Below are 15,584 nucleotides of genomic sequence, written 5' to 3'. Positions count from 1 at the left end.
CTAGCACCAGCCGCGGTTCTCTAGTGAAGTGAGAAAAGAAAACCAGGAAGGACTTTACAGAGAAAGAGGCTGTAGAAAGGAGCTGGGGGCGGCAAGATACATTCACCCCCCCCCAATAAAGAGTAACTTTCCTTGTGAAAAACTGTAGTATTCTTTTGGTTAAATCAGTATGTTATGCATGTGCATAATTGGGACAGTTGTCACTTATAATTCCTGTTCTATGAGGTAACTAAATTACCAACTTAATACATTTGTCCTGGCTGGTTTTCATGTCAACTTGACATAAGTAGAATCATCAGAGAATAGGAACACTCAATTGAGATACTGCCTTCATAAGCTCCAGCTGTAAGCAAGCCTAGGGCGTTGTTTTAAATAGTGACTGATAGGGGAGGGCCCCGCCCATTTCGACTCATGGTCCTGGGTTCTATAAAAAAGTTAGCTGAGAAAGCCATAGGGAGCAAGCCAGTTGGCAGCACTCCTCCATGGCTTCTGCATCAACTCCCACCTCCAAGTTCCTGCCCCATTTGAGTTGCTACGCTGAGTGTCTTTAATGATGAACCGTGATATGGAAATATACATGAAATACCTTTCTCCTCAGTTTGGTCATGACGTCTCATCTCAGCAACCAAAACCCTAACTAAGACAGCATAGGTTTCTAGTTTTATTAGTTGTGCACCTATGAGTAATCACCTTAAAACTTACTCTTTGTTATCATTTAAAGATATCCTAGAGACCTAGTATGTTATTAAAAAGAAATAACTATTGGATAACATCATAAGCCATGCAGGAAATAATTCTTTGCTTCTAGGCATCCACACTTTTACACCAACTGGTCCATAAAGCACGAGCTAAGACACTGATGGAGATTAGCTTCTTTTTTAAGTCATCGATGCAATCTAGAGTTTTCTCTAAGTGTCTCCAAGCATGAAAGAGCGTATATATGTGTTTCTAACCTTAGAAACATTGTTTGGGAACATTCAATTTCTAATTATATTGGAGTAAAAAAATGCCTGAAATACCATTTTTCATGCTAATGGAGAAATTTACTTAAGAGCAGAATTATGTGACTCAGTGGTTCCTGCCAAATGATATGAAGCCCGTGGCTTCTCTCAGTAGAATGAAGGATGGCACGGGACACACGTCACTGTCTGCTTGTGACTTATGGCTCCTTCCAAGGCTTTGCTCGAATCTTATTACCTCCTTAACTATTAATTTATCACACAGGGTTGCCATAATTTAGAAGTAAAGTGAAAGCTATGGATGGACTATTTTTCTTCCATTCCCCCCCCCATATAGTTAACTTCTATTTTTATATTATTATTCACCCTGTTTACTCTTCACCTGAGGTGGTTTTTCTTCAGCGATTGCATTAATTTTTATGCTCTCAATCTAGACGTCTCTTCAAAGCCGATCCCCCTCATGTGGAGTCTGCCTTCTTTCCTCCCATCCACAAATCATTCTCCCCTGGGGTGATTTATAGAAGGGCTCTTTAGTGATGCTTCTTTGCAGTTTGCCCTAAGGGGTGATCCTTCTTTAACTGTCACCCTCTAGGGAAGCAAGGACTCAAGCACAAATAGTTTTGTCTTTGACAAAAGGACTGGCACCGGAGTCTGTCTGAGCACTGCCTGTTGTCTGCTGTTGGCATTCAGTGAAATAGTGCCTGTGTGACGGTCTCTCTGGTTGAGATGCATACTGTTATCATCAGCTGTAGCATATTCACCCACCCCTCATAGGGTTCTGTTGTTTTCATTCCCTTCTGGCAGAATAACTGTTTACACTTCAAGCATACCACTCCTCAAATGAGATCTCTGGATACCATTAAGCAAAATATCAGACTTCCAGCTCATTGTACCAAAATTCCATGTCTCAACCAGCAAGATCAGGCCTATGTGTCTTGGTGATTAGGAAAGAGCAGGGTGGTGACAGTGATGGTCCCTGGAGGACGTTGTTAAGGAATGGGACCATCACTTTCACAAGAGTCCCGTTTCTTCCCTTGTTGCACTGATGTTAAACAACCCTGCAGAGTGCATTGCATTTTGTTCTATTGAAAGAACTGATAAGCACAAGGAAGGATAATTTCCAGATAGACTCCGAGAGCTTGTTTAGCTGTAATTCTTAACTCAAGTGGAGAGATACAGACAGAGATGGAGAAGCGGGGAAGGGAGAGAGAAAGACGAAGTACACTCAAGCCCTTGGCTCTGGTCTCCTGGAGCAATCACTCTTTAGAAACTAGGAGCCGCTCACCAGACAGGCTGTCCTAATAAAACAAGTGTTGAGCTCAGACATCGGAGCACAGATAGTTTACCTTGGATTTGGAGCTTCACAAGAAAAGGGCTAGAACCAGTTATCCAGCTTCTTCCCTCAGTCCTTCAAAGCCATTTCTGGGGCAAATGATGCTCCCCCGTGTGCCTGCCTGCTCCAGCTCCTATGATGTCCATTGCTGGGCTCTGTTTCTTCGTGTTACATTATCTAGTGCATAAAGGGGTGAGATGTAGAGTCAGGGACACTCATAGGCATCATATGTTATTTGAAACCTAGCTGAGTTTCTCTACTTTTCTAATGCTGCAACCCTTTATTACAGTTCCTCATGTGGTGGTTGACACCCAACCATAAAATTATTTCATTGCTACTTCATAACTGTAACTTTGCTACTGTTATGAATTGTAATGTAAATATCAGATATACAAGATATCTGAAATGTGACCCCTGTGAAACGATTGTTTGACCTCCAAAGAGGTTGAGACCCATGGGTAGAGAACCACTGCTCTACATCCTTATTACTTCGTGGTTATAGCAACTGTATCATAGGGTGGCTATGGTGATCAAAACTACATAGCACCTAGGAAATGCTTAATAAGGAATAACTTTTAGTAGTTGCAGTTATTTAGTGGTAAAGGAGCTATTAATGCAGGGTGTAGCCAAAGAGAACTTTAGGCCATGCCGGAGAGCATGCTGCTCTTGAAGTGAGAAGAGCACAGCTTAGTTCTGGCTAACAGAGACGTAATCTGCAGAGCCACAATCATGGGGCAAGATTTGTTTACTCTGTGACCTATCCTTGGTTGCTAACTTGCTCTCATTGGTCCAGGTCTGTTGCTGGAGATGAGAATCTTATGATGGAAAATGCTTTAGTGTCTGTCCTAGGGATTCTACAGTAGTGAAGAAAGCAGGCACACAAGAAATCATGAAAAACAAGGCATTACAGTGAATGGTGTATTGAGTATGTATCAGTCAACATGGGGAACCCACTGTAAGGAGGAGGCTCTCTTCAGTATTCACTGAATGCCTGGTGTCCTATCTCGGGCCACCAAAGTATCCTGACCTTGTGTGTGCAAGATAACGAAACGGTATAGTGATCTCACTGTTTGATTAGCTTACCTGGCTCTATAAAAGATCATGAAATCATTTAAAATAGATTTTTTTCACTTAAAAAGCTTTCAATTAATTTAATCTTTCCCCCTGGACTCCTGTGAAATGTGAGGTGTGTGTCTTGCCAAGAAAAAAAAATTAAAGCAAGAATGTGATAAGGTGATTAATAGGAAGGGTGCTGGACAGAGGGCTAAACTTAAGGTGCATTTCCGGTACTGCTAAGGAGAGGAGGTGGGACAGACAGGCAGTGGTGGGTGGTAACACAGGAGTGAGCATGAAGGCAGAGAGAGAGGAGATGCCAAGGAGGTGACAGCATCATTCAGAGCTCAGGCTCCTCACACCTTAAACCCTTCTTTCTTCTTTCCCATGTGAGATACAGATACTCTGACAGATCTTGTCAAGTGAGCCATTCTATATGAGAGACACAGCACAGTGCCTGACCAGACTTTCACTATCTGCTTTTTCTCAGTGTGTGGTGGTCAGTGGTGGGTGTGTGGGCTCTTCGTGTTAGTTTTCTTCATTAGTCTCCAGTGCAGCACCTGGCACATGGTATGTGCTCTTCGAAGGGCAAGCTTTACAGAGATGCTGACCTCTTTCTCTGTAAGACTCAGGAAGCTGTGAAAGATGAATCTGGAAGAGAAACTGGAGTGTGTTGGAGATGATAACTGATATTTGCCAACTGTATATTATTCTGTAGACTGCTGATGGTTTTATATGCATAGCATGGTGCACAGAGTGTGTCATCCTAACTTCTGAAACCTCAAACGCTCCAAAATCCAAAATTTTTCTTAGTGCTAACCTGGCTCCGTATGTGGAAAATTCCATACCCAAACTTTGTTTTCTGCATAGAATTATTTGAAGTGATGTATAAAATTACCTTCACACTTTGTTTATAAGGGCTAGATGGGATATAAATGACTTTTCTGTCTAGCCCAAGATATCTCATTACATGCTGCAACTTCAGAAACTAATCTATATCCATTTATGTTTGATGTTTAGAAGAACCCAATGGGGCAGTGTTATTTCACTAGTTAAGAAAACAGATCCTGGGTCATCACCTCATAAATGACAGACTGAGCAGAGCTTGAAACCTAGAACGCCTTATCTAAAGATATATCTAAAGATATATCCTCTCAGAGAGTCTGGAAGTTGTCAGAGAATTGCTTCAAAGGATTGTTTAGTTAGAGCATCTATAAATATTTGAGATATGGAAAGAAACAGACCCTCTTTCTTTCTCTTTTCCCAGTTGGAGGCTGCTTTGTTTATCTGGGCTGATATTCAGGACTCAGAGTGTTGAGTATATACTGAGGCTTTATGTGCCCGCAGAAGAGGTGGTACAGGCGCTGTGCACACCATATGGGGCCCTGTTGCATTTAATGAGTGCTCAGCTGTGCAGTGTCTCCCAGCATGCTGTACCGGCTACACAAGCCCCGGGAGCTGCAGTGCTGGCTCTGGATGGAGAGCACACCTGGCAGCCCAGCCTCCCAAGCTGTTCCAGTTTTCCTTGTGGTCAGGGCCCTGGGGCCCCTTCAATAATTTGTTCCCTGGCAGAGTCAGCTAGTTCCAGATGCATCTTTCTAAGTGTTCTAGGCCAGAAAAAGAAACATTTTCCTTCATGAAGCGATGACACAGAGCAAGAACTAGGAATGATGTAGAGTCCCTCTGCTGTGCCCTTGGTTTGAAGGCCATGGTTACAGCATCTCAGCTAGATGGGGCTTTTTTAGTTTTCCCTTCAGGCTTTTCAGGGAACTGCCTGACTGCCTCACTCTCATCTGGCTGACACTTCCATATAATCTAAAACTCCTATGTCTTTTTTCCTTAGTCCGTAATTACTTGAAATATTCTATTTACTTATTTACGCTCAAATCAGACAGCTTACCAACAAGAGCACATCTGTTGAGCAACAATGATTGCTGATGTTTAGTTAAGCACTTATTAAGTGCCAGCTAAAACATTAAGCACCCAAAACACATCTCTTTTTAAAATGTATCTTATGTACTTGAATGTTCTATCTGCATGTACACCTTCATTCTAGAAGAGGGCATGGGATCCCATTACAGATGGTTGTGAGCCACATGTAGTTGCTGGGAATTGAACTCAGGACCTCTGGAAGAGCAGTTGGTGCTCTTAACCACTAAGTCATCTCTCAAGTCCCCTCATTTTTTTTTTAAATCCTCCAAGTAACTAACTTTTATGGGGCTCAGTGGTTAAGAGTACCGACCACTTTTTCAGAAGACTCACATTCCCAGCGGCTCCATGATGGTTCACAACAATCTATAACTCCAGTTCCAGGAGAACTGACACTCTCTTCTGCTCTCCACATACAACAGGCACACAAGAGGTGAGTGCATAAATGAGGTAAAACACTCATACACGTTAAATAAAAATAAATAAATAAATATATTTGAAAAAAAACTTTGCATGAACAGTATATCTTTATATCTTCCATTTTATCAACAAGGGGACTAAGAGTCCAAGAAAGCAGGTTTTTCCGTTTGTTTTTGCCAGTACGTGGAGGAATATGACTCTACCACAAAGCCGTTTCCAGAAAGTAGGTTTCTATTTCCTTTCTTGTCTGTAGCAAGGTCATCCGTCCCAGCTGTTGCCTAAGTTGATACATATCTCTCTGCATCCCTGGTGAAGGCCAGGCAGATACAGCAGCTGCTTCTATCCCTGGCTTCAGTGTGGTACATGGATACTTGGCTTTGATATTTGTAAAAGGAGCCGATGAAATTCTCACTGTGGCAAGGGCCCCAACTCTTTGCTTCATGGGATTAGCATCATTTGCTTTCCCCACTTAGATTCCCAGAGCATAGGGAGAGAATGCAGAACCCTGGTTCAAGCCATGCGTACATCCTGCAACCTCAAGTGAATCACACCTCATGCTGGAGGAAACCAAAGTGTTCTGCAATGTTGAGGTGGAAATCCTTGGTTTGAGCTGAAAGTCCCTTGTCCTTCCTACCTCAAGGAAAGTGACTCTGAGTCACTTTCCTGCTCTGGCCCTTGTCTCTTCATTTGTCCAGTTAAGACATGAATGAACAGCTTACTAGGCTTCCCAAGAGCTCTTGGCTTTGAACCCAATCCCAGAGAACTGCACATAAAAGTTGCACTCATAGACGTTCTGGCTACAGGGAAGCTGAGACAAAAGCAACTAGGCCTGGCCTATGCAAAAAGGAAGTTTATCATAAGGGCAGTTGTGCAAATTATGAATCTCAAACAGACTTAATGAGATGCATACAACTGGGAACACGGGTGGTTCCCACGATCTCTTCAGGGGAGTTCGTGAACATTTCCCCTAGAGTCCTGCTATTTAAGATGACTCAACAAAACCCACTTAAAAAAACAGATTTATTTTTTATTTTATATGTATGACTATTTTGCCTGCATGTATGTTAGTTTACCACATGTGTACAGTGTCCCTAGGGATCAGAAGGCATTTGATCCCCTGGAACTGAAGTTACGGATTTTTTTCAACTAAGGATGCTGGGAACGGAACCTAGGACTTCTGCAAGAGCAGCAAGTGCTCTTAAGCACTGAGTCATCTTTCCAGCCCAACAAAAATCATTATAATTTTTTTCCTTAAATAAAAATACCAAATCCCACAGGCAGGGGAAGGGAATTCTATGTGGCCACTCAGTTATTGGGGGTTGGGTAGGTAGGTCATTCAGCAGAAAAATGTGGCTAGCAACCATCTTTGTGAATGGATCAGGCAGGTTCATGGAGATGACCTGCTCAAAGCCACTTCCCTCACACACACGGATATACAGGGGAAGATGCCTTACAGAGAGAACACATCTGTGCAGATATGCTGGGCAGCCAAGACAGTGGGTTAAATGAAGCTGAGAGAGAGTGAACAAACTCAGTACTACAGACCAGAAAGAGCCAGGATGATGGAGTTTATTGATGATTTCCAGGCATCGATGGGCAGCGGAAAGAATAAGAGATGAGCCAGTAGGGAAGGAAGTGAGGAAGAGAGACAGAGGGACAAGGACACAAAGAGATCTATGGCCTTAGAAGAAGAGGGGTGGAGGGAAATAAAGGAGATGGGGGATAGAGACAGAGGCAGTGATAGATAGGGTGCAGACACAGACACTCACACAGAGACACTGAGACACAGAGACACAGAGACAGAGACAGACAGAAACAGACACATACTCACAGAGATTGAGAGAGTCTAGCTGAAGGAGGCAAGCTGAAATATAGAAAGGTAGACAGAGAGAGAGAGAGAGAGAGAGAGAGAGAGAGAGAGAGAGAGAGAGATTGAGAGATTGAGAGAGATTGAGACAGTCGAGTTTAAGGAGCCAAGCTGAGGCACAGAAAGGTAGAGAAGAAGCCGTTGAGGGGCAGGTGAAGATTTCACAGAGACAGTAGTGAAGTGGCTCTGATTGGTTAGCCTGTTAGGGAAGATGAGCAAACAAACTCTTTAAGTGTGTCAGAGCTTTATCTCAGGAAAGCACCTTTAGCAGAACAGGCTCAGGCTGGTTCCTGACGTGTGGGCTGTGACAGGAGAGGTGCTCTTTGTCTGAGCTGAGGACAAGAGTGTTCTTGTGTGCACGTCACACTGGATGGCACAGATTAGGCTGTGGATATTTCACGCTTGCTGATAAAAGCTTGTTTGGAGAAGCCATCGGCTGAGCCTGAGCGAGGTTCCTAGACTGGGGGAAGGGGCTCAGATTCGGTGAGGAAGTACCTTCCAGGCAGCAGCCCATGTCTGTATTAGGAGAGGACCTGAGTCTTTGGAAGCACAAACACTGCCATATTCACAGTAGCTGATCTCCTTGATCAGATGAAGGAGGCTCTGTTTTATAAATTACACGTTTCTGTTATGATGTTAATGTTTTTACATTGATAACTTCAGATCTTTATAATCAAAGGAAGACAATTTTGAAGTACATAATAAGGAGGCAGAATTGAGGGGACAGGCGAGCATTTGGCCATGATCCTAGGACTGGCTGTAGGAATCCAAGTGACCAGCAGGTGGTGGCTAAGTGGAAGGGACAGCACACTTGAAAATGTTTCTCCTTGGGGTTTCCAGGAGACTTTGAAAATCCAAGGTCCGCAGCTCAGATAGCATTCCTTTCTTTGTAGTTCTTTAAGGTAAAAGAAGGACGGTGGAAGAGGGGCAGGTTTCTAATGCTCTGAGAGTCTGAAGGTGCATAGCACCAAGGTTCCCTTTGGATGGCTCCAATAGTGGCTCCTCCCTCTCCCCAGCAAGCCATTACCTCCCACCCATTTTCATGTACATTGGAAAAGGAGGTTGTGGCTAGCTAGAGTGCACACTTTCAGATGTCTTACCAATTGGCTTGAGAAATGACCCAGATGTCTTCTCACAGGCTTTACGAAGGCAAAGAGCAGATGGAGTTTGAAGAATCCATGAGACGGCTCTTCGAATCTATCAACAACCTGATGAAAAGTCAGTACAAGACCACCATCCTTTTGCAGGTTGGTTCAAGCTACAAGATTCCTCTGTGGTAGCCTGTGGCCACCCAATACTGGCAACGTGCTCTGTCCACTGAACCATTCACTTTTGTCCGATGTCAGTTAAAAGCCTGAGCTGACAACCTGCTTTTAGGCTCATGAGGACCAAGGGCTCCACTGGTGGGAGGGAACTTACTTATCATTTGTTTCACTTGGATGTCCCAGCAGCTCCCTTTGGAATAACTCTGAAGCCTGTCTTGTCTAGGTAGAAAGAAGCTAAACATGGCTACTTCTAATGCTGAGATGGGAAGGTGAAGCTCTTTTCCACTGAGGTTCTGATACTCTGCTTTTAATTCTCAACACCATCAATTCAGGGATCACTTAGGGATTAAAGAGTTTTCTCACCGGATAAAACAGAGGATGTGTCATCTAACCGTGGTTCCAAGCCTGTAGACATCTTAACCGTTATCTTTGTGTTGGGGTGTGGGGGTGGCGAACAGCAATCTGTGAGTGAGGAAGAATTTCATAGCATTAACTCCCAAGTACTGGCTAAGGTGGAGGTCATCTTGGTGCTTTCTCAATAGAGAAAAACCCAAACATGTTTATCTGGGTCAGTGAATTTTTTCAATAAATTTATTTTTTATTCACTTTTGGATCAATGACTTAATGTAGACTGCTTCTTTTAAAATCCACATTGTAGTTCTAGTTGCTAATTTAAATAGCCACACTGCCTGCCCTTACACCCAGGATTACCTCGCCTCTGATTAGAACTAATGGAAAAGAGGCATTCAGGAGAAAGGAGGTGGAGAGGCAGAGGAAGTAGCATCTGCCAAGGGTGTATGGGTTTTGGTACAGAGTGTGGCTAGGATGATGGGGTGGGGGTGGGTGGGGTGGGAATGGAAGTAGAAACCTCCCCAGTAGATTTTAACACAAAGCAGAGTTTGGGAATCAGTGCATTGGTTTCTTTTGGTTTAGTGGATATTGAGAGCCTGTGGGTATTAGAGTTTTGTATCTTTATATCCATAGTGCCTAGGGAAGCCCTGGTATCAGCCCCTAGAAAGAAGCTGGGAATGAGTGCATGCACATAATTGATGTAGAAGCTGAGGTGAAGCAGCTGACGGGCTGAGCTTCGAGCGGGAAAGCCAGGATTCAGATTCTTCTGCCCAGCCCTGAAAACAAGGCTCCAACAGTCGCCTTCCACTGTGTTTGACACCCTTCATTCATCCATCGAGATGGATGTCCTTGGGATTAGTTAGGGCCACTGACTTCACAGTTTTCAAATTCCTTTCCGTTCTGCCAGTTTTTTTTTTTTTTAAAAAATGCCTTTCTAATATTCCCTTTGCTGCTTAAAATAAAAGAATAGTTTCTATATTCCTAGAAATCCCACTATAACAAAATAGGTAACCAGAGCTGGGGTAGCCTGATATGTGACAGGGTTTGAATTCATCTCCCATCCTGGCCTGTATCACCTAGAAGCTTGCACAGCAGTAGGAGCAAAAGCAGGGGCAGGATACCCAGGGAGGGCTAAGGGTAGCTAGCTACCATGGGAGTCTCCAGGGAAGATGCTGGAGAAAAAACAGATGATGAGCAAACAGAGGATACCATTTGGAGAATGGTGGAATGGAGCAGAAGTGGCCCAAAGAGGTAAAGGAGTCAGAGAGAGAGAGAGAAAGAGAGAGAGAGAGAGAGAGACAGAGACAGAGAGAGACAGAGAGAGACAGAGAGACAGAGAGAGAGACAGAGAGAGAGAGAGACAGAGGAAGAAGAGATAGATAGATAGATAGATAGATAGATAGATAGATAGATAGATAGAATCCTATAGCTTTTTTGTCCAGTTTTTACACCTGATTCCTTGTGATGAACTACAGATATCTTGTGTGAGAATAAAAAAATGGAGAGAGGAAGTAGGAAGGAAGGGAAAGAAGAAAGAAATGATACAGGCAGTCAGGGAGCAGAGAGGGCTCAGTGAGCACCTCCCAGATGGGAGCCTGGGTTCAGGAAGATGTTGTTTATGAACCGTATAACGTTATTATGTCAAACATGCAACATCTCAGCCTCTCTGTTTCTCCACATATAAAACTTCCCTGTTTGATGAGGTTGCAAGAAACACTGTCTACGAAAGAACAGATTAGAAAATACTACACAACCGCAGAAAGCTAATGCGATTGTTATGGTTTGTGCATGAGTCGTTTTAGTCTGTTTCTTATTGTCTGGGTAGACTTAGAAAGCCCTGCTTTCCCAGATCACACTGTTTCTTCTCCAGACTTCCACCCCTGAGCCATGCAAAGGGGCTTTATCTCGGGTTTTTTTTTTTAAATGTTAGAATTTGCTCCAAGGGCCAAATTTAGCTTTGGGGATTTACATAAAGTCAAATGTACTTACCACCTATTTATATGGCTTCTGAAAAGCTATCAGGAGGGAGTTAGAGTCATCTCAAATATTAAAAGCAGTACCTTGGAAGAGAATGTAAATCTGTTTTATGGTGTGAGAAATGGGCCAAATATGGGAGGGAAGTCAAGTTCATGCCGGCAAACCCTACACAAGGAATCGTCTACAGTCTATGACCTTCTAAGTGTGAGGGAGAGCTGTGACTAACACCGAGACACCTCAGTCCTTCCACATGGGCATGGAGCCCTCAGCATTAAGCAAATCACCTCATTCTCTAAACTTTGGTCTTTTTTTCCTTTTGTTAAACAAAACAAAAACCTACAAAAAACAAATGTCAAGTTGTAAGGGTACTTTGTAGAGTTAAAAGAAGTCTGTGGAAAATGTGAAACACATGACTGTTATATCATTTAGCTTAAATACTTGTTAGTTGTTGTACTGGCTAATTTTGGTCAACTTGACATAAATTAGAGTTCTCTAGAAAGAGAGAATCTCAATTGAAAAATGGCTTCTATCTTGTTGGTCCATAGGGAAGTCTGTCATGGTGTGAGACTACTCACAGTTGACATTCTTGGTTTAGACACTCACAGTTGACATTCCTGGTTCAGACACTCACAGTTGGCATTCCTGGTTCAGACACTCACAGTTGACAATCCTGGTTCAGACTGAGCACCTCCAGCTGGGCAGATGCTTAGAGCTGGAGCCATCAGTCATGACCACTATAGTTATAAGTGATGTGGGTCTGGTTCAAATCTTGGCTTTGTCCATTGTGAGTTCTGGGACCTAAGCAAGTTACTTCCTGTTCCTAAGGCTCATCTGGCTCTGTGAGGTAGTTTCAGTGGTTTTCTTTATCCTTTGTTGACATGGCAACAATTCACTCAAAACCATGAAGTTAATTTAAGGCCAGTTGTTCATAGTAGAAAAAAAAACCAATGCAAATGCCTTCCATGGACTGTGTGCCTAATCTATATTCCAGGCATAGAGCTGAACTCTTCACATACAGTGTTCTTAATCTAACCAGAAATCTGCAGAGAACTGCAGTTCCCAGTGTTCATGGAAGCTGATAAATTAATAATCTCATTCCAAATTAGACTTGTCCAAAGAGGAAGGATCTAGAATTTGAAGCCATAAAGGCGCCCAAGTCCAAAGTCGATGTTCTCTATACCACAGGAATGATTTGGGCCAAATGCTTCCGAGTATTTTTAGTAATAGGCCACACGTTCAAGAGTGTCTGTGTGCATAATCTTTGTCTCAAGGGTTGAAGAAAATGAGGGGAGCTGACAGGCTCAGCAGTACACACTCATGATCTACATGTAGCCACACTGTGAGTGAAGAGACTCTGGTGACAAATTGCCACCTTTTCAAAATTCATGATATTGCATAATGTCCATTTTGATGGTCTCAGTAGAACTAAATGAGTAGATGTATTAAATGCCTTGCTGTCTTGCATGGTCTCTGACACTTATGCTAACAGCTGTTGGAGCATCCAGGAGGGCGGGGACATTCTGGCAACAGTCAGTGTTCAAACACTTTTTGGTGGGATGAATTAAAGTTTTTGGCTTCTGTCTTGTTCCTATTGTGTTTGCTTAGTTTCTTTTGTGTTTTATCATTTATTACCTGTCATGCCGTTGAGTTAAAACCTTACAGATACATTGTTAGCTCCTTTGATCTTTGCAGCAACACCTTGTAATGCAAATACTCTATCTCTGCTTTTAAGATGAGCAAAAGAAGACTCAGAGGGGTTGAGTAACTTAACCACAGCTATAAAAAACTTGCTCTTGGAGTTGGAGGAACGCTGCAGAAGAGTTGATTGCCATCAATACTACTACGACCAACAGCAGTGTAGACTAGCTCCACCAAAGATCCCAAGCTTTATGGCAAAAGGCAGAGGAAAGCTGCACAAGAGAAAGATGGGCAGTTGTCCACAGCCATGAGGGCAAGATGCTTTAGAACAGCTCTGCTTTCCCTTTCAAATTGTTGTAAAATGTCCAAATGTCCAAACCAACAGGAAAAAAAAATGGTTCATTCCTGAGAAGTGGCTCATAGACTACGACCTGAATTCAGAGCAGGAAAATGATATTTTTTTTTTACTAATAGCAAAAAATGGGGGGGGGTGGTATTTGGGGATAGCTCGGTGCTCAAGAGCACTTGCTGGTCTTTCAGAGGACCCAGGTTCAATTTCCAGCACCCACATGGCAGCTCACAACTTTCTGTAACTCTAGTTCCAGGGGATTAGATACCCTCACACAGACAGACATACATGCAGAAAGAATACCAGTGCATACAAAGTAAAAATAGATACATTTAAAAACACGAGAGTTCACTCTCAGATCTTCAAGTGATTAGTGATTGTTTAATATTGTCTTATTTCTCAACCACATATTCCATACTTGGGATAATGTTTGGGAATGACAGATTCCATGGCAGGCAGTTATGAAAACAAGTCTCAACCAAAAAGCTGTAAAAAATACTAGTAGCTCAGGTTTTTGTTTGTTTGTCTTTTTTAATGCAGTCTTCAACATTAACTGGTTAGGCAACTGTAAATACGTCATTTTGCTGGTTAGAAAATAGGATCTCAGGAATAAGACTCCAGACTTCTTTTGAACTTGAGTGCAGATGACCTGCCTTCTCATGCTGCTACTGTGGGTTGCTTCTACTTGCCCTCTGCTCCCCAAGCTAAGGATCCAATCCTTGGCCGTGACCCTATTAGGCAAGGGTTTTATCACTGAGCTATATCACTAGCCTGTACTCTGTTACTTTAAACACCAAGTCCTACTGCTCCCTGCTAACCTTGGAGGCCATAGGATGTTGAATGCAGAAAACATGGGAGAAAACATGTTCAAGAGAGCCCTGGTCCTCTTCTCAGGATGTCCATACTGTTCAATGAAAGGATACTGTTGTTTGGCATTGATTCTGTGGTGGCCAAGAGCCTCAGCTCTAATCATATGCAGCCTAGATTCACACCCAAGGACTCAGTCAGTGAGCAAACCTGGAGGCAGCAGCACATCTGCTCTTTTCCAGGACAGTTCAGTAACACTAAGGGAAGAGTCTTCATATGGCCGTGTTGTGATGTTTTCTATTTCCATGGACCTTGACCATCTGTCTTTTGGCTAAACTAAATGGTTTGAAACTTGGCAGGGAGAGAGACTAGTGTTTAGCTCCGGGACCAGAAAGATGTCAGGCTTTGTTTTCTAATAGTGTATTCCTCCTACACATGTCCTATTTGGAAGTCTGTGTCTGGTGGTAGTAATGCTGGCCATTGGTGCAGGTAGGATTAATGTTTATCTAGAAAATACTCAGCATACCAGCATCTCAGAGTTTGGAGATCAATTGTTTGGTATTGTTTCAACTGTTTGATCCCAGACCAAGGTGGTCAGCTCTAGGTCATGTCTATCTAGAGCAGTGGTTCTCAACTTTCTTAATGCCACGATCCTTTAATACAGTTCCTCATGATGTAGTGACCCTCAACCATAAAATTATTTTGTTGCTACTTCATAACTATAATTTTACTATTATTATGAATCTCAATATAAATATCCCTATTTTCTGATAGTGTAGGCAACTCCTGTGAGGGGTTGTTTGACCCCAAAAGGGATGTGACCCACAGATTGAGAACCACTGATCTAGACAGAGCTGATTTCCATTGTCTTCCTATGCTTTCTATCTGGGACAAACAGACATTCCGTTGCGGCTGGGTCTCTTTTCAAGAGTTATACCTGACTTTTTGAAGAAGGAAGGAAATTCGGTTGATGTCATGAGATAGCTTATTAATCTGATAAGTTTTCCTGATGGCCATTTTTTTAACTATATACACTGGTGCTGAGGAAGGTCCTTTACTTTAGGAATACCAGTAAAATCATACTTCTATTCAAAAACTGAAAAGGAAAAAATAGAGGGATAGTTTTAATCCATTTCTTCCCCAAATCAGCCTTCTGTCCCCTACAGAAATGCCCTACTTGCCAAGACAGAATGTCTTTCCTTCAGCATGAAGGGCAGCATGGAAGCATGCTGGTTAAGAGTCAGCCAAGCCATCTGGGACATATTCTGGCTTGTTACTATACGGCTACTGGCAAATCATCTAGCATCCATGTGCTAGAGTTTTCTCACTTGAAATTAGGATGATGGTATCTACTCAGAATACTTGTAAAAATTAAATGGGCTATTACATGTAAGGTATTTGGTGCATGAGAGCTTTCCAGTAATGGTTCCTACTTGAAAACCCTATGAGTAATAATCCTGTTACATGAGTTTATAGGATATATATATATATATATATATATATATATATATATATATATATAATCTCCACATAATAGAAACATATACTATGGAATGAAAGTAAAAAGTCTACAGTATCATTTGATGTGTAACAGCAAAAATAACGGAATCAGCAGTAAGAGTTACAGTTGATCTTT

The 15,584-nt window shown here is 42.5% G+C and overlaps 1 protein-coding gene across 1 annotated transcript in view; it reads left to right on the top strand.

The window, feature by feature from the left end:
* Dock2 (dedicator of cytokinesis 2) overlaps nucleotides 1–15,584 on the top strand; it is a 414,603-nt gene that overhangs the window by 113,246 nt on the left and 285,773 nt on the right. Inside the window, exon 23 of the mRNA XM_028756478.1 lies at nucleotides 8,700–8,808. Coding sequence (XP_028612311.1) covers nucleotides 8,700–8,808 — 109 coding nt within the window. The remainder of the gene's footprint in view (nucleotides 1–8,699; nucleotides 8,809–15,584) is intronic.

The sequence above is a fragment of the Grammomys surdaster genome, unplaced genomic scaffold (assembly GCF_004785775.1).
Source record: "Grammomys surdaster isolate TR1022 unplaced genomic scaffold, NIH_TR_1.0 126121, whole genome shotgun sequence".
In the NCBI taxonomy this organism is placed as follows: Eukaryota; Metazoa; Chordata; class Mammalia; order Rodentia; family Muridae; genus Grammomys; species Grammomys surdaster.
Note: the sequence above shows the minus strand (reverse complement) of the source record. Positions and strands in the feature narration are given on the sequence as shown.